At 33.3% G+C, this 18935-nt stretch overlaps 1 protein-coding gene across 7 annotated transcripts in view; it reads left to right on the top strand.

The window, feature by feature from the left end:
- The window catches only part of LOC133179069 (ras-specific guanine nucleotide-releasing factor RalGPS1-like), a 36746-nt gene that overhangs the window by 3250 nt on the left and 14561 nt on the right, over positions 1-18935 (top strand). For 2 of the 7 annotated variants that reach the window (XM_061313781.1, XM_061313786.1), the window contains exon 2: positions 15051-15151. In XM_061313781.1, coding sequence (XP_061169765.1) covers positions 15051-15151 — 101 coding nt within the window. Of the gene's footprint in view, positions 1-19; positions 122-3789; positions 3814-10491; positions 10602-15050; positions 15152-17746; positions 17881-18635; positions 18746-18935 lie in introns of those variants that run through there. The other 5 variants (XM_061313782.1, XM_061313783.1, XM_061313785.1 and 2 more) reach the window with 5 other exon arrangements.

The following is an 18935-nucleotide window of genomic DNA, read 5'->3' as shown; positions in this document are numbered from 1 at the left end:
TGCATACTTCGTAACTCTTTTGCGTTTGGAGGGAAATTTAAATACTGAAATGACGTCACTTAGTACAGAATGCCTTGCATCTGCATCAGAAGCACCAGAATTTAGAAGGAAGTCTTCAAGGGTATGGCCACACTTTTGGGGGAAACCCCTTTATATTTCAGTTCAGAAGCATCAATATTGTTAATTTAATATACGGTATTTATATATACAGCATTTAACAGGTTAATGTTAAACGATACTCGCTCTGTAAGGAAGTATCGTCAGGATATTCAATTTTATTTAAGTCCTCTGTTTTGCGTTTAGACTGTTGGGATATATTTTTTTTTATTTAAACACTATTATTAAAACAGTATTATTGATTTTCATGTAGTGACATATATATATACATGTATAATGATAGAGTTGTCTCTCTTTCCTCGATCAGACCGTAAAAGCTGATAAAAGTCGCTCATCGCTCTACCTCTAACTAGTTAAAGAATATTTTTAAGTAAATCGAAGTCTTCATAGAAGGCCTTTATAACGGATACATGCACATTTTCCCGATTTGTTCCATCCAGTATAACCAATTTGTAAATCCTGACTCAAATCGTTCACCCTAGCTAGGCCTAGGCCAAATTCGAATACATCTTTGTTTCCTTAACAGGGTTTCAAAAATTGGGGTGGTTAGTTGGTAGCAGAAACAAAAGTAACTTTTAAATGTTATTTATGTCTCTGTTGGTAGTCTTTGTGAGTTTAATTAAGAAATCACTTCCCTGATTCAACAAATTTAGTTTCAAGAAACAACAGCTAAAAAGAAAGAAAAAAAATCTCAAGGGGTAATTAAAATGAGTCAGTTACAGAGAACTAGCATGATTATATTTCCTTCAAAGAAAGGTTAGAGGTTAACTGAAATCACCATGCATGTTTGTCTGTCTGTTTGACTTGATTACTGTTTGCATTGTAATGGAGAAACAAATAACATACTTGCCATGAAAAACTTCCTTATAAATGACAAGAGGGATGTATCATTATCCTAATCAAGTTCATTTGGAAAATCTCAAGGTCATGAAAAATAAAGTTGTTGTGCAGGCTTTTAGTTCACCTCAACGAAGTTGGGGGGAACTTACGTAATAACCTCAGAGTCAGCGTCCCATGTAAAAGATTTCAGAGCAGATTTCTTATAGTACTTCTAGGCCATATATTAATCAGAGATCAGGGCTCGAAATAATTGATGGCCCGCTGGTTTGGGGCCAGTGAATTTTCAATCTGGGCTAGTACATTGCAGAAGGCATGTGCCATTTGGGTCAGCATTTTTTTATGCATAATAAAATTCATTCACAGTTGGGCTAGTTAATTTGACAGGGTTGTGTGTCTTGTTTTGTTAAATTGTACCTCTAAGTATCACAATATAAAAAAATATAACTATTATTATTATGGTTTTGGGCCAGTCTTTTTAAAATCTACTGGACCAGTGAAAGTACTAAGCTGACCAGTAAAAATTTAAGGCGATAGCCCGAGTGACCAGTACCGGTAAACAAAAATAATTATTTCTAGCCCTGGAGATGCATGGAAGATGCTTCTAGTATGTTTCATTGTACCAGTCAAGGTTTCAGATGCTGTAATTTCAGCTAAAGAATGACCGGGTTAATGTTTTTGGAGCAGGTTAAAGTTTTTGGAGCAGGTCTCATTTCCAAGTGACTATTAGCCTTATATTGACCGAACTTGCATGGATGATACATCTATTGAAGAATGCACACTACCAGGCTTGCTTTAAATGCTGGATCTGACCTACATTTTCCGGATAAGTGACCAGGTTAAAATTTTTGGAGCAGGTCTTATTTCCAAGGGACTATAAGCCCTATGTTGTCTTGACCAACATTTACATGGGTAATACTTCTAAGGATGCACACTACTGGACTTGCTTCAGATGCTGGATCTGACCTACATTTTCTGAATGAGTGAACAGTTTAAAGTTTTTGGAGCAGGTTCATTCTAAAGTAACTATTTGCCCTGCCTGGACCGAACTTGTATGGATGATACATCTAAGGATGCACACTACCAGGGTTTCTTCAGATGCTGAATTTGACCTACATTTTTCAGATGAGCAACCAGGTTAAAGTTTTTGAAGCAGTTTCTAAAGTGACTATAAGCCCTATGCTAACCAACTTTGCACTGAAGATACATTTATTGATACACACTACAAGGACTGCTTTGGATGCGGGTTTTGACCTACATTTTCCAGATGTGTTAACAGGTTAAAGTTTTTGGAGCAGGTCCATGACCAAGAAACTATAAGGCCTACCTGAACCAAACTTGCATGGATGATGCATCAAGGGATGCACACTACTAAGGTTGCTTTAGATGCTGGATTTGACTTACATTTTCCAGATGAGTGACCAGGTTAAAGTTTTTGGAGCAGGTCCATTACCAGGAAACTATAAGGCCTATCTAAACCAAACTTGCATGGATGATGCATGAAGGGATGAACACTCTCAAACTTGCTTCAGATGCTGGATTTGACTTTGAGTTTTTGAATGAGTGATTAGTTTAAAGTTTTAAGATAAGTCCATTCCCAGGTAACTGCAATCCCTATCAGACCAAAATTGCATAAATGTTGCATCTAAGGTTGCACACTACTAGATTATTAGTTTTGTGTTGGACTTTGCCTTAATTAAAGACAATATTCATTGAGGTGAGCTCTGTAATCTCTGATTTATACCTATGTTTATTCAAACATTTATAGGTTAACTTAATCCCCTATAAATCACTATGGGTTTATTTCTTTTTATAGTTAATATGCCTTATTATGGATTAAGTTAACCTACAGAACTTCATCTCATTAACTTTCTGTTACATGATACAAATGTGTATTCATAAATGACAGTAAATTCTCTTTGGCAAAGTGCAATGTAAAGTGGATGCAGTTTTAAGTTGTTTTTTTTACACAAGAGTGCATGTTGAAGAAATCAACAAAGTAATGAAAAGAAGATTAGGAAACAATATAAACACATAATTTAAAAAAAAAACCAAAAAAAAAAAAAAAAAAACAGAATAAAAGGAAAATATGGTTGGATCAGGCATTGTAGCATCTTGCTTAAATGAGTTTTCTTTATCTTGTTATTATTTTCTTTGGGATTTGGCAAAAAACCACCTCCCAAAGCAAAGATTATGATCTCTACATCACATACTGAGTCTGTTAGATATAAAGGAAATTTATAACCCACACTCATACAGAAGCTCAAACAGATTTGAAACAGTTATTTTTAGATTACAAATAACTGTTTAGATGGTTGTTTAATTAAAAGTCTACTTGGATACTTACTTAGAATAAATAGATTTAGATTTCAAATTATAGAGGGATTGCAAAAAAAAAAATGCCTAGCATCCCAATGTATATATTGATTGGTTAATTTATGTTTTCAAGTCGTATTTACTATATAATTTTGAAATACTTTTTTCCCTTCACACTTATTGTTTTTGCTTTTCAGTCTACATTACTCTTGGTTTACACTTTGTTTTGTGATATCTTTTGTGTAAATATCCACTGTTCCTTTATTAATGACCCTGTTACCTCCATATATACATTACCTCATAGTACAGGTGATCCCCCCTTGTTAGGCCCCTTGTGCCTTCCCTGTCAATCACATATCAGTTGCGGATGAGATCTCAGTGATAAATTGAATAAAGCAGATGTTTTTTTTGTGGGAGGGAGGTATTCTCACCTGACCAGACAGTTCTGTGACCTCAGATGACACCAGGGATTGTCATGGATATATTACTAAAAGATAATTAATTTTTGTAAGGATTTAGCTGAAACTTATCAAAATGAAAGCAGTAAGTTATTTCATTTTTCTTTTTAATACATGTATTAAGTAGAAACTGTTAGCAAAAAGGTTAGATTTTAAAGTTATTATATGCATGTATAAGTAATGGATGTCAATTAAGTTTTAATTGTTATTTGAAATTTTTTCTAATTAATCAACAGTGTTAAATACATACTTAAGTTATCAAAGTATGTACTTATATATTTTCATTACTTTAATTATTTGATGTTAAATATCATCAGTATATATAATCTTAAAAAGCCTCTGTCTGACATTGACCCTACAATGACACACTGAACCATTGAGTGAATAATTCACTGCTTTAATGAGATGTTATTTAGTCTTAATAAAAGCCTTTTCTATGGGATGAAGATATTCTTACTGTCTCTTAGATATAATCAATATCTATAATGGAATAAACCATGATAACTGTCAGACTCTTGGTGCTTATTGAGTCGCACAAGTTCAGCAGTCTGATGTTAGATTTAGAAAAAAAGAAGTACATAATTCATGAACTGAATTTCTAGGTCACAAGAATCATGAAGTATCATTTTGATGCAGTACCCAGTTTTGTAGGGTTAGTTTTCTGTGAATATTTATATCTTAGGATGCTTTGATTTGTATATTATACAGTCAAACATAAATGTCAAGGTCACAAATAGCAGATGGTCACTTATATGAAATGCAAGTTAGATTTCTATAAGATTACGAAACAAAGAGAAACTGGAGACCAACACCTTGAGGTTAAAATTGCGGAAGATTCTCATGTGTGGATACTGAAAGGTATTCAATAGGATCTGTACTTAAAGTTGTAAACTTGAAGATATAAAACAGATCTGTTTTATACATGTATCTTCAAATTCTATAAGATTACCGGGGTAAAAGAAATGTTACTTAGAATAGATTTTTACTTTGGGCTGATTACAGGGGGATAGTAATACAATCTAATTAAAATTAGATGTTCCGAATCCACTACCGCTTCTCAAACATCTAACAACATCCCATTCGGGGTCACGTCAGAGCGACCTTTCGATTACCCAATGAAATCGCCGTCTCTGAAATCTTGGCTTATAGTTCGGATGCGTTTCTTTATTTCACTGCCAAGCCTAAACGCCCGAGGGGTTTCGTAGTAAACAAAATATGCATGGAAAAAACCGTGCTATATGTGAATGTGACGTGCGGGATATATAGACGTATACATGTAATTTGTGCATTTTCGTTTGCATTATTTAGGTAAGAATGTCAGATTGGCGGACTATACGTTCAATTTATACCAAAATTACTTTAATTCAACGTAAGACAGTCTACTGAAAATCAATAATGTAAAGATGTAGCCCGCGTGGAACTAATTTTAGAATCGTATACAGAAGGTTGAATCTGATTGGCCACAATTTTTATACTTATTCATAATCGAAAGGTCGCTCTGACGTGACCCCTAATGGGATGTTGTTAGATGTTTGAGAAGCAGTAGCGGATTCGGAACATCTAATTTTAATTAGATTGATAGTAATAAAAAATATTCTTACAAAAGTGGAAGTAGGAACAACTATATGCATACAGATAACACATATATATGCAGATAAAGAGAAAAGATATGTTTAGTAATGGCATACTGAGAAGTACGGTTATGATTTGCGTGCATGTAATTGAATAATACAGGTAAATAGATAAGGAAAAACTTATTGGAAGGGTTTTTACTGTAACAGGAAGATGCTGAAAACAGAAGGTTATACTAAGGCAGGTTTGATTGTATAATCATTTACTGAGGCAGGTTTGACTGTATAATCATGGCTGGCTGATTAGCACATTATTAGAGTGATATTCTGTAAGCTAAAGTAGTTTAATACTTTCAGGAATTAAAAAAAAAACATATCAGGAAAATTTTAACTGGGAAAGCCCTGGATTATCATGGCATGTTAAATTGGTATCTTTTGTCTGCATTTGACAAAAAGATTGCAATTCCTCAATCATGTTAAATTTTATTGAGGGGAGAGATAAATATTGATTCAATTAACAGTATTGATTTAATTTCAAGATACATGTACATTTCTCTTTCTCAGACATGAAAGAATAGGACATGATTATTCCCTCTTTCTGTAAGGAGATTATCAGTAAAGCCTATTGGAATGACAATATTACCTTTACCCTTTTTATCCAGTATAAAGCAAGAAAGGGCATACATACATTCTATTAAAACAAACAACAATTTGTTATATATTACATGAATTCAGTTTGCTTGATATTTTTGGAAGACTGCATGATTGCAATGAGGCATGACTATATGAAAGGATTGGTCAAGTTTAATGAATTTCATATGTGACAAGGTACTATGTGTTACAGTCATTGGGCAGAGTTTCAACCCAGTGAGGACAATCCAACAAAAGCTCAGTACAAAAACCTATTCTGAAAAGAGGTAGAGGAATCAGCTATCATTAAATTATAGGAATATAATGGTGTAATTATTCCTCTGCTACAATTAAGATAATGGAATGGCAGAATGCATGACCAGAGGCTGTGGACAGTAATAGCTTCTGTATGAATCAGCAGATCATATCATAAAGACCATATCAGAATAAACAGCAGAGCAAATGTAATTTTATGTGAATTGTGAACCAAGGGGGATAGTCTGGTCCCTAGGTTTAAGGATCTCGGATCACCAAAGGCAATTCCATGGTCTACAGTTGGTTTATCTAGACACCAGTGAGCCATGCAGGATTGATGGACTTATAGACTGATTGTATAGTGATCAGTATTGTCTGGGAGGTGACAAATACCTGTTTTTATGATGCTCTACTCACTGTCAACATATTGATCCCGCAACTACTTCGGAATCACCACTATAGCAGCTTGCATTACATTTGACTACTTTGGTGTCATTATATCTTTCTGTTTTAACATTGTGGATCAGGAGGATTATTCCCTATGTGAAACTTAATGTGTAGGGACATTTTCCAGTTTGAAACAGAGTTTAGTGCAATAGCTGAATGTAGACTGTTGAAAAAATGCCTGGTCCACCATTGAGGCGAGCCTTTTCACAGGTATGCTGTTAATTTTTGTGCTCTGGCAATGACAGCGTGATGTTTTTTTGTTCAATCTTTCTATTATCTCTCTGTTGTTTTATTGTCAGAAGTACATTATCATTGATAGTTTTATCTTGGTTTCATATCAGAGTGGAAGATTTGGTGATAAAAAAATAACTGAAATCTCCCTAATTTTACACAGTGGATGATGGATATATAAATATTTGGGATATTTTTAAGTTGGAAACTGAAGTTAACTGAAATCTCCCCTCATGATGGATAGAAAGATCATGTATTTGGGATATTTTTAAGTTGGAAAAAATGATTTTGTGTACATGCATGTAGCATTTTTCTTTTAAATGTAAAACAATATAATTATATAGAAACTACCAAAATTTGAAACCTAGGGTTATGGGTTTCTTCAGCTGTTCAGTAAAACTACTTCAAGCTTCACACATTTAGTGCAGTCAGTACTTTTGCTTCACTGTGGTTTAAAGACAGTGTTGAAGAAATATTACAATTAAAAGATGAATAAATTTTTTTCTATAGAAATCTCAAGATCAAATAGAGCAAAGAAGTGTTTGCTTTCTGATAAGAATTATAGATTAATATGAAGCTTATGGTTGAATCAGACTGGAGCCAAAATTCTATCTTTGTATATCTTGCTTGCTAGGCATACTTTTATTAATGATCAGAGATAATGAAATGGTATTTTGATACATGGGCCTTTTATATTTTAATGTGCACATAAATCCATGAAGAAGTTAAAACTAGTACATGAAAATGAAATGGATCTAAGTAGTCAGTTATAGCAGCCTCACTCTGTGGACACCTGAAAATGATTGGTCAGTCTTTATCAGTCTGTCAATTCAATGACTTGTCTAATGCTTATATTTTTTTCTCCCTCCTACCCATTTTGGTTCAAACATCGACCATGGAGTGTCAATGGGTAAGGGGTATCAGTGATCTTAAGCCAAGTTTGTAACTTAAGGACTAATGACCCTCTGCTCTAAATTTCACAATTTTTTTTAAAACTTCCCAACATTGATTTTCATCAAGAGCTATAGCATTAAATTCAGATAAAAAATAGTATGAGGTATGAAGCACTGCTTATTTTGTCAGAAATTATTTTTATGTCAGATCATATGATATGAAGAAATTTTAACACAGAGAATAGGAAGAGTAATAATTTATTATCATATTAACATAAAATTTAAAATATGAGGTGTATATGAAAATAATATTAAGTGTCATACCTATTAAATTCATATTATTAGAAAACATACTAAAGCACTGCTTCATGAGTCAGAAAATAACAATGTTATATGTGCTTGTAAGAAAAGAATACGTCCATTAGCAAGAGTTATCTTTCTTAAAAATATTTTTTTCACTGAAAAAAAAATTAATTCTAATAAAAATTCTACATATCATTATGATACTTGATATATATTAAAGCGTTTTTAAAATGGTCCATTAAAAGATAATACTCATTCAGGTTGTAAGGGTTTTCCAAACTTGATTTAAATGTTTTTGTCAATATAATAAAACAATTTTAAAAATATAGGCAAAAGGAAATAGAAGTTAATGTTTCCAGCATATGTTTGGTTTGATGGTATTGACTACTCAAAGGTCTCAATTATCAAACTCTGATGAAGTAAATATGAGTAATACATGTATTAGGATTTTTTTTTTACTTGAAAAGTTATCTCTCTTATTAGAGGGTCCATCCCCCTTAAAGGTCAAGTTAAAACAAATCTCTATGTAAAATCTGTTTACATAGTACCAGTATATAAAATCTTTTTTTTACTCAATCTGCTTATCTTCACCGTTATATTATCAGAGTATATGTTTGAATGAGAGATGTGCAGTGACCTTGAACCATATTCCTAACTTAAAGGTTAGTTCCAAAATGTAAAACCCTTTTCGGAAGTATATTCTCTTCTCTTGGCCCAGTTTGAATTAGGATTTTGGGTATAGTTTGTAACTCAGAGATTAAAAATTTAAAATGACTTATATGTAAAATCCTTCTCTCTCCCCTTTCATCCATCAGCTTCATACTTCACCCACAGAATGTCTTTGGATGAGGGGATTGCAAAAATCTCTAACAATCTCCAAAGTTGATATAAAAACAATTTTTTTAAGTAAAGTATATGTTCTCTAGATCTCCTAAACTAATTTTGTTTTAATTATCTGATTACTTTACCCATAGATTGTTCTCAAGTAAGGGGAAATCAGTGACCTTGAACCAAAATTCTGTTGCATAATTTAAGGTATAAAACATATTTTTATTTAAAATTATTCACAGGATTATCTTTTCAGTCCTTGACTCAGTCTGTCTCTGGTGCACTGTGAACACAAATTTCAGGGTCCTGAAAGAAGGGCTGTGCAGTGATTTTTAACCAGTTTTCTAATGAAAGGTCAGGTCTAAAACAAAACCTTGTGAAAAATCCAGGATTTTTGTTTCAATTCTTTCCCCTTGACCCAATAAAATAAAATTTGGGGTTGTGTCAGTTGCAAGAGCAAGAAGAAAAATAAACTATGATGTATGTCCTTTTTTTAAAATTATTTTTGCTGAAATGTGTAAATTTAGAATTTTATCTAGAATTCAAGGATTTGGATCGCATTATTCGTTGTGTGTGCCAAAAGCATCACTTAAATACAGGAACTAATGTATTAAATAATGAAGAGACTCCAACATACAACTTTGATATGTGAATTTTTCCCCTCTCAATAACAGAGCAGCAAGAAGCATCTCTGTTGAATTATTTTTTACTGGTTCCTCTCCTTTGTCAGATCAATACCATCATGCAAAGTAAATCACTGAGCTCGGCAGCTTCACTCAGCAGGTTCTTTAATTGCCACTGCAGATTGGTAATTACTGCTGCACAGAATGAAGGCTATACACATTAGCATTTTCTCATTACTGTCCTCATGATGCTCAAAACCAGGAAGTTTATTTCAAATAGTTCCAGATAAACCATTTTATTGGTTCATGAATAGATTCTTTGTTGTTCATTGTGAGTCTTCCTTTTTTCGATGAACAAAATGATAAATTCCAAGAAAACATCTTCAAACGTACTTTGAAGTTAAATTAATTGAAATGTTTTTGTAAATTGCTGTAGTTTAAGAGATTTAAACACGAGGTGTCATTCTGATGGTCTGGCCTTTCTTGCCCTTGTTAGTTACTCCCCAGGCAATGCTGCCATAATCTGCTTTAGACCAGACTAAGCGATGATTGTGTACACTGTTTTTGCAGATGCTGTATCAGCAACAGAGAGTGAGAGTGTTTGGGGTTGTTGTCAAAACTTTGTAGAGTTGAATGTACCAATCAATGGTAGACTTTGTACCAAACAGGTGCTAGCAAGTGAGCTTACTCAAAAAGCTTGATATGCACTTAGTGAGATTCATAATTTTTAAAAAAATTTCTTTTTTGTCTTATTACTTGTTAATAAATTAGTTAAATAAATAAAATAATGTAGTTGTTATTTATTCGCCGTGACTGGTATGTTTTTACTTTGAAATTAATAAAACTAAATTACAAATGTTCCAAATGTGCTCAGAAATCTTGTATTGAAGACATGGAGACATTTTTCTGGTCTCATTTGCTTCTGAAGAAATCAATTTTGTCGCAGTTCTGTGAGTCTCCAGACTTTCCCCTTCTGGAATATTCCCTGTATCACAGAAGCTATTTTTTGGCAGAATATCAGACTCCGCTTTCACCCCATCTCGACACTCTGGCTATAATGGATTCTGATTACATCTGCTAACCAAATCCCAGGTAATTGCATGTATTTCCTCTAGGGATAAGATATTGTTTATATAATTTTTTCCTGTATGCATTTTGTTTTGTGTCTGATAAGAGAGTGCAAGAAAAACAATTTCTTCCCATTGAATAAAACCAGAAATTCTGCGATGATAAGTTCTTGTAGCTGTATATATTTCTGATGTATTATGATTGCGAGTTCTTGTAGCTGTATATTTCTGATGTATTGTGATTTGTGATGTGCTGGAGAATATTCCATTTCGACTGTGATGTCTGTAAATCAGGAATAAGCAGTATACATTGCATGCTGTCTTAAAATTGGCTTTGACATAGGGGGCCATTAAAATTTCAAGTGACAAAACTCTACTCTGTGAATAAATGGAAAATGGGAAGCAAAGAATCAAATTTGTAGAGTATCAAATATAAAATTATATAATTAAAACTTTCTTATACTTTTATACTTATAGGAAAAATATACATGTATAAGGAGGGAATTCCTTTTGTCATATTTCCAGGAACAGAAAACTTTTGTGCTACAAAAATAAAAGAAATTTGCCAAACATGAAAAAACTTTTTTTTTAAGCTAGAAAAGAACAAATTTATCTTTCTTAAACATCAGATCTTAAGATTCACTTTTCCTCTTTCCCTGAAAGGGGGAAGGGGGGATCCAAGTCATTTTCAGTCTAATTTACTAATGGAATAACATTGAAAATGGAGGGGGCTGGCCCCCTTGCTTGATCCATCTCAGTAATAGCCATATTAAAATGTTTTAATTTCATGTTTATTTATGAATGAAATTTAAAAATATTGAGACTTGTACACATTTGTGTGTATAAATATTTCTCTCTCCGTGCATATTGAACTCCCCCTCTCTTTATGAATTTGGTCAGCTGGGTCTAGTCTGACAGACAACACCAGACATATTCCCTGGCTTGGAAAGATATAGAATGGAATGTCATAATTAATCTTTTTGGGTTTGTGTAGTCATGTAAGCCATGGCATCTTATCTATGTACAGGTGTGTATTAGCCTCAGTTAAAACTGATAATTCAGCAATTTGATGAGTTTAAAGATTTTTTTTTGTGTGTATGGAACTCCTTTTATTTGCGAGTGTGGCTTAAAGTGGTTTGTGTGGGCGATTGATTTATTTCTAAAAATAATATTTTTCTGTATTCATAAAATAATGACATTGCTGTGCATATAAGAGTATAAAGGATATATTTGATAATTTCTCCAAAGAATTATGTACATGTTTGACATGTTTTGCTATTTACAGTCCATAAAGGGGTTCAGAATTGCTTTTAAATTGCTTGCAGTTCATATATACTTTTTAGCATTAATAATTCATAGTAAAACTCTAGATTGTCAATATATGTGTCAGCTTTACTGTATTTACGAATGGATTGTTTAAAAAAACATAAAAGGATATGAGTTTAATTAAGACCTTCGAAAGCCCAACTTTGGATTGATTGATTCATTAGTTTTGTACTCAGAATTAGAATTATCCAGTAGATTTTAGAGACCACCAGCCCTTTGCATTGTAAACAATTTTCCATCATGTACTTGAGGCCATCATTAAAAATATCTTTGTTTCCCTTACCCTCAGAGCCAAAATCAATCTTATGTTGGATAAGTAGGCATGCAAAGACATTCTGAAATTAAATTTAATAACAATAACAAAATTAAACAGTTTTGAAGCAAAATATCAAACAAATGGAATGTAAAACAAAATTTTACAGTAAATTAATTAATTCACAACCAGTCTAATATTCAAAAGTTTTTTTGGGTCGCATTGTACCTTTGGTCCTGTGTACTCAAGGAACACACCGGACTGAACCAAATTTTGTCAGACAGAAAAACCTAATGTAAGAAAGTGAAACACGTGAAAATGCAGTCAAGGAAATCTCAAGTCCATGCAGTTTTAATCACACTCATACTTGGATTTGTGCAATATTTTTTTCTTAAAACAAACGTTTTTATGACTCCTTGTCAAAATAGTAAAACTGCAAACTGGACACTGAGAATTCAGTCCAGTTAAAACACAAAAGCATCAGACCAGAGGCAATGTAGGTTGGACAAGTCCGATGGTCCAATGTCTTTCGGAAAGACTGCAACTATTGTTTAATTGAACTCCTGTGTCACAGTAGATGTTGGCACAAAAAAATTCTGATACTGCTCAATTGAGAGACTTAAAGCAGACAAACAACCAATCTTCAAAGGGCCTAATTAAAGAGTGCGTTAGACATATGAAGAATACTGGCTAACAAGCTGTACAACAAATTATTTTTTAAAATTTCAAAACCCATTTGGAAAGTAAAGGATATAAACAATAATAAATTGAACCTATCATGGAAGAAATTATATCTGTAAACAGAAAGGATCTTCTAAAACTCAAAAATGAAAAATGATAAAAATGTGCAAAAATATTTAATTTAGCTCATTAATGCCAGTAGTTTAATTTTTAGCTCTACTGGTCAGAGACCAGAAGAGCTTATGCGATAGTAAGGTGTCCGTCGTCCGTCCGTCTGTCTGTCTGTCTGTCTGTCTGTCTGTCTGTCCGTCTGTCTGTAAACAATTTTTCAAAACGCTACTCCTCCTACACTTTTGGTCCGATTTCAATATAACTTGGCACACAAGTAGACTACACTAAGATACATAATTTAGTGCATCGGTTTTTGATTTCGATGGACGGTGTTGCCATGGTTACTAAAAATAGAAATTTCTGTGAAATTCCTTTAAAACGCTACTCCTCCTATAGTTTTGGTCCGATTTCAATATAACTTGGCACACAAGTAGACTACACTAAGATATATAATTTAGTGCATCGGTTTTTGATTTCGATGGACGGTGTTGCCATGGTTACTAAAAATAGAAATTTCTGTGAAATTCCTTTAAAACGCTACTCCTCCTACAGTTTTGGTCTGATTTCAATATAACTTGGCACACAAGTAGACTACACTAAGATACATAATTTAGTGCATCGGTTTTTGATTTCAATGAACGGTGTTGCCATGGTTACTAAAAATAGAAATTTCTGTGAAATTCCTTTAAAACGCTACTCCTCCTACAGTTTTGGTCTGATTTCAATATAACTTGGCACACAAGTAGACTACACTAAGATACATAATTTAGTGCATCGGTTTTTGATTTCGATGGACGGTGTTGCCATGGTCACTAAAAATAGAAATTTCTGTGAAATTCCTTTAAAACGCTACTCCTCCTACAGTTTTGGTCCGATTTCAATATAACTTGGCACACAAATAGACTACACTAAGATACATAATTAAGTGCATCGGTTTTTGATTTCGATGGAAGGTGTTGCCATGGTTACTAAAAATAGAAATTTCTGTGAAATTCCTTTTAAAAGCTACTCCTCCTACAGTTTTGGTCCGATTTCAATATAACTTGGCACACAAGTAGACTACACTAAGATATATAATTTATTGCATCGGTTTTTGAATTCAATGGACGGTGTTGCCATGGTTACTAAAAATAGAAATTTCTGTGAAATTCCTTTAAAACGCTACTCCTCCTACAGTTTTGGTCCGATTTCAATATAACTTGGCACACAAGTACACTACACTAAGATGCATAATTTATTGCATCGGTTTTTGAATTCAATGGACGGTGTTGCCATGGTTACTAAAAATAGAAATTTCTGTGAAATTCCTTTAAAACGCTACTCCTCCTACAGTTTTAGTCTGCTTCTAATATAATTAGGCATACAAGAAGACTATACTAAGATACATAATTTATTGCATTGGTTTTTGAATTCGATGAACAGTGTTGCCATGGTTACTTAAAATAGAAATTTCTGTGAAATTCCTTTAAAACGTTACTCCTCCTACAATTTTGGTCTGATTTCAATCTAATTTGGCACACAGTTAGAATACACTACGATACATAATATGTATTTCTGTTTTTTTTATTTGGGTGAATGGTGTTGTCATGGTTACCGGTACTAAAAATAGAAATTTCCGTGAAATACTTTCAAAACGCTACTCCTCCTAGTTTTCATTTGATTTCAATATAACTTGTCACAAAAGTAGACTACATTAAGATACATAATTCTATTTATTGTTGCATGTTGCAATGTTTCAAATCCAAGTGCTACTTTTCTTTTGTTATACAAACAGACCAGTAGAGCTACAGTCTCATCAGAGACTTCTGGTTGCAAATCTAAGTATGAAGTTTATAATGGCATTTTCCTTGTGTAGTGTCTGAAGTAAATAAATATACTAGTACCACAGATCAGGAAGTGAAATGGACTGAAAATGATGATATATATACTTATTTTTACTTAATTTTTCTGGAAGAGGATGTATATCATTTTTCAAAATTTTTTTTAAATGACATTCGTCTCTTTAATCTTTTCATTTTCAAGTAGCCAATGCTTCAAGGAAGACCAAAATAAAACATGGTTGTGTAATTTCACTTTGTTATTTGGATGTCATTTTACTTTCAGACTGTGAAGCGCCATTCCTCCTTCCAAGACAGTGTCAACCGATTGGCCATAAGACATGACCGGTTCATGAGAAGGCTCTCAGATTCTTTATACAATGCCAGGTAGGTAACCAACGGTCATTAAAGAGATTTTCACAGGAAGCTAATTAAAATATGTCTGGGAATGTTTGTAAATGTATTTATACTCATAAAATTTCTTTGAAATATTTTAAGACCAATTTCACTACTATAGGTACGTTTTTGTAATTGAATGAAGAGAAATGGTCTAACTTGAGGACGCGCGAATAAACATTCGTGTAATAGTTGATCGGATCTGTCTGTAACGGATCATTTCTATTAAATATTTCTGATCAGCTGCCCTGTGTCTTATGCCAGGACATGCCATCTCAAATAAATTCACCTTATAGGTCTTGTCATCTTATTACTATATAAAATTTCATGGAGCACAGGTTCATTTTCAGTTCATCCACCAGTGAATCTTAAGGTTCATTGTAAACAATTCCTACAAATGTGAGACCAGGGCTGCATCAGTTCATTGAGTACTGGGTACTTTCCTTGATCTAGAAGACTTGAAGACCATGAATCATGTAAAAAGATTTGCAAAAAAATGACGTTTTATTATAATTATGTTAAAAAGGAGTATAGAAATTTACTTTGCTAGAGAATATTTGACCAGCTGGTTTGTTTACCAATAAGAAGAGATGCCTCTCCATGCCAGAGGGGAAAGAAATTAAATGGTCAAATGATTGATGGAAAAAGAAATAATTACCAGCCTGTTTTAACTGACACCCCCATAGAGTGATGGATGAGTTGTGCCCATAAATAAGGCTTTGGATCATCTTCAAATTACAGATGCAGGGCTCAAATAACAAAACACTTTCTTCATGTTTACATGAATATTATTTGGAGGGGAAAACATTTTCTTATTTAGATTTGTATGAATTGTATTTTGATATTATGTTTTCACCTCATATCTATTTATGAAAGAATTAACACTTCCATTTGTGCAAAAATTTATTGATATTCTCCTAGAGGAGTTGATGTTGACATATAACTTGTTAACCCACATGAGAACATCGATCATAATTTCATAAACATGTTTCCACAAATAAATCCTTTTATAACTATATCAGTATAACTGTTTATAGACAATCTAATCCAGAGTACAAAACAGGAAATTTCCCATTCACCAGACAACAAAGTAATCAATACAACATAGTCATCCTGCCTGATTTTAGGACACAAGATGAGCTCTCCCCACACACCAATATACTCTTTTTGAAATGGGTTTCATGGTCAAAGTGTCATCATTTACTTATATTTTTAGATGTATCTGATGTACAATGTAGTCTAATTTCCCTGAGGCTCTTATGTATTTAATGAATCATCAAAATCTACCTGTCTGCAGGGCTTTCCATGAATATTTATCATTAGCCAAGCTCTTAACTTCTACTTTTTCCTTTGAATTGTGACAGTCTCTCTCTCAGTCTTGGAACCGTAAGGTTTCCTGCTCTCTGGAAAATTTTCCATGGAATTTTATGGAATATTGTAATTCAGTGATCTGATGCTCTTGAACTGGAGAGAGGTTATGGAAACCCTATTATGTAGACTTGCATCATTTATTGATCTGTGAATATTGATTTGCTCCACATTTCTTGGCATTGTGTTTTAATTTATTCAAGACAAAATAATGCATCATCAGACTATTGGATAGGGAGCAAACAAAGAAAAGATTCTGAGGGGAGACCACTCCCAGGCAAGGACAAATATTTTGAGTTTATTAGTGTGTTTCGTTTTTGAGACAAACTTTTGGAGTAATGCTTTTATTTTAGAATGTTACAACTTGAATGGTTCATGCAGTGTATGCAGATTTTTAAATAGATTCCCCAAATCTGGAATATTTCATTTTTAGCCTTTTGAAGTAGAGGTATTTTCTGCATCATTGGAGTGTTTAGGTGTTTGGTTTTAAATTTGATATGCAGGAGTGTTTATAAGGAGTACAACTTTTGGACCTGAGGGCAGACAAGCTCATACAACATTACCGTACAGGTAAAACTTGTTATTGTTATCATTTGCCAGCACACTCGTCCTACGTGAAAAGTTCTGTCCATCTGTCATGCAACCCACATAGACACATTATATCAGAGAAGTGTATACCCTTTTTATTGCCTACAGTGGATTAATTTAGGTGAACTGAATATTAATGTTTGAAAGGTGAAAAAAGTGTATTCGTAAGAAGGCTTTGTGTATTAATTTAGACAGTGTACTTGATTATGGACTCTTTCAACATGTTAAACACGAGGTGTTGAAGGGGAAGCATATACAGGTGTTGAAGGGAAAGCATGGTCCCAGAGATATTGGGATTTTCTGCTCCTTGTTCTTAGATTTTTTAATTATGATGGAAAGTAATGTAGATTTTTCTTTTCAAAACAGTGAATTTCTACAAAGGATTTAACCAATGAGGATTAGATGACGTACTATAAGTTTGTTTGTCAGATACAAACTAGAAATAGACACATCAGATTCAGATGGCTTCTAGATACGATATTTGAAGATGAACATTGTATTTATTTATGGAACATGATGAATTGTATTGTTAATATCATTTTGAAGTCACGATATGAACATCTGGTCCTTTTATGAGAATCTGTTTTTTTCTTAAACCTACACGTGTTGCCAGTGATTTCTGGTGATTTGATAGTCCTGCTCTGAATTGAAATTCAGTGCCAGTTTGGGATGAATTTTCTAGTCAGTTTGGGAACATGTACCTGTGTCAGCCAGAGAAAAGCCTGGATAGATGAAATGAACGAGGAGGACAAGCCATTAGACAGGTAAATAATGTTCCTATAAATGTGTGTAATTTGGTATAAAGTGGCCCACAGAGGATTGGTCTCATTTACAAGACTTGTGGTTTTAACCCACTAGTTTCATTGAGAAAACAAGTTGGATATGGAAGATTATCCAGTCAGCTGTTTTAACTTTTCTTTAGCTGCAGAACTGTAGCGTTATGGTTTTATATTTTAATCTTTGACATTATGCTACAGATCCCGTAATGCAAATATGGTGCAATTTATGGTGCAAGATTTTCTGTGCACTTTGGGGATGTATTTCGCCACTTTCCAGCATTGGTCAATCAGTGACCTTTCATTCCCTAATTCTAGACATATTCTATAACAAACCTTTATATTTCACCCACCTTCTAACCCTTTATAGTTGTCTCTAGATATATAGTACACTGGTCCAGGAATACTCAGTTCTGTAAACCAACAGTTAAATATTTTTACTGTCTGAAGTTTTCCTCCATTTTTGAATTAGAAAAATTTTGATATTATTGTTACAATTCAATCATGCTTGACACGAGTATGACTTTGTGATATACAAAACAAAAAATTATAACAATGACACAGTTCTATATTTAGTATATTTCTATATAGATCATTTTTTGCAAACCTTCCTTGTAAAATTTTCTATTTTGTCACATGATGTTGTGCTATAAAGTTCAGAGGAAGTACTTGAGAATGAGTAATGTAATCCAATCCACTACCATGTATGTGTTCTAAATTACATCAACTTGAAATGTTATGTATATAAGATGTGGTAATAGTGCAGTTGGATCAAAGATTAATCTGGACCCACTGCAGATATTTTAGTGTTTTTCTAAACCTTGCAGAGGATGGGACTTTTTGATACCATTTTGTAAGTCAATGCAACATTATTTCTGTCATGTTTTATTTGAGTAAGACTAAGTACTTATCCCCCACATTATGATACCTGTTGCAATTCTGCATGCAATATAATCATAAGATTCAGGATGATGCCTGGTTATTTTGACAACTCTCAGATGTTGCATGGTTGACCTATAAAGCTGCTACTTGTTTATGACATA

This window comes from Saccostrea echinata, unplaced genomic scaffold (genome assembly GCF_033153115.1).
Source record: "Saccostrea echinata isolate AGI-Se365-2 ecotype Australia unplaced genomic scaffold, CSIRO_AGI_Sech_v1 ptg000004l, whole genome shotgun sequence".
NCBI classification, from domain to species: domain Eukaryota; kingdom Metazoa; phylum Mollusca; class Bivalvia; order Ostreida; family Ostreidae; genus Saccostrea; species Saccostrea echinata.
This window is presented reverse-complemented; position numbering and strand designations above follow the sequence as displayed.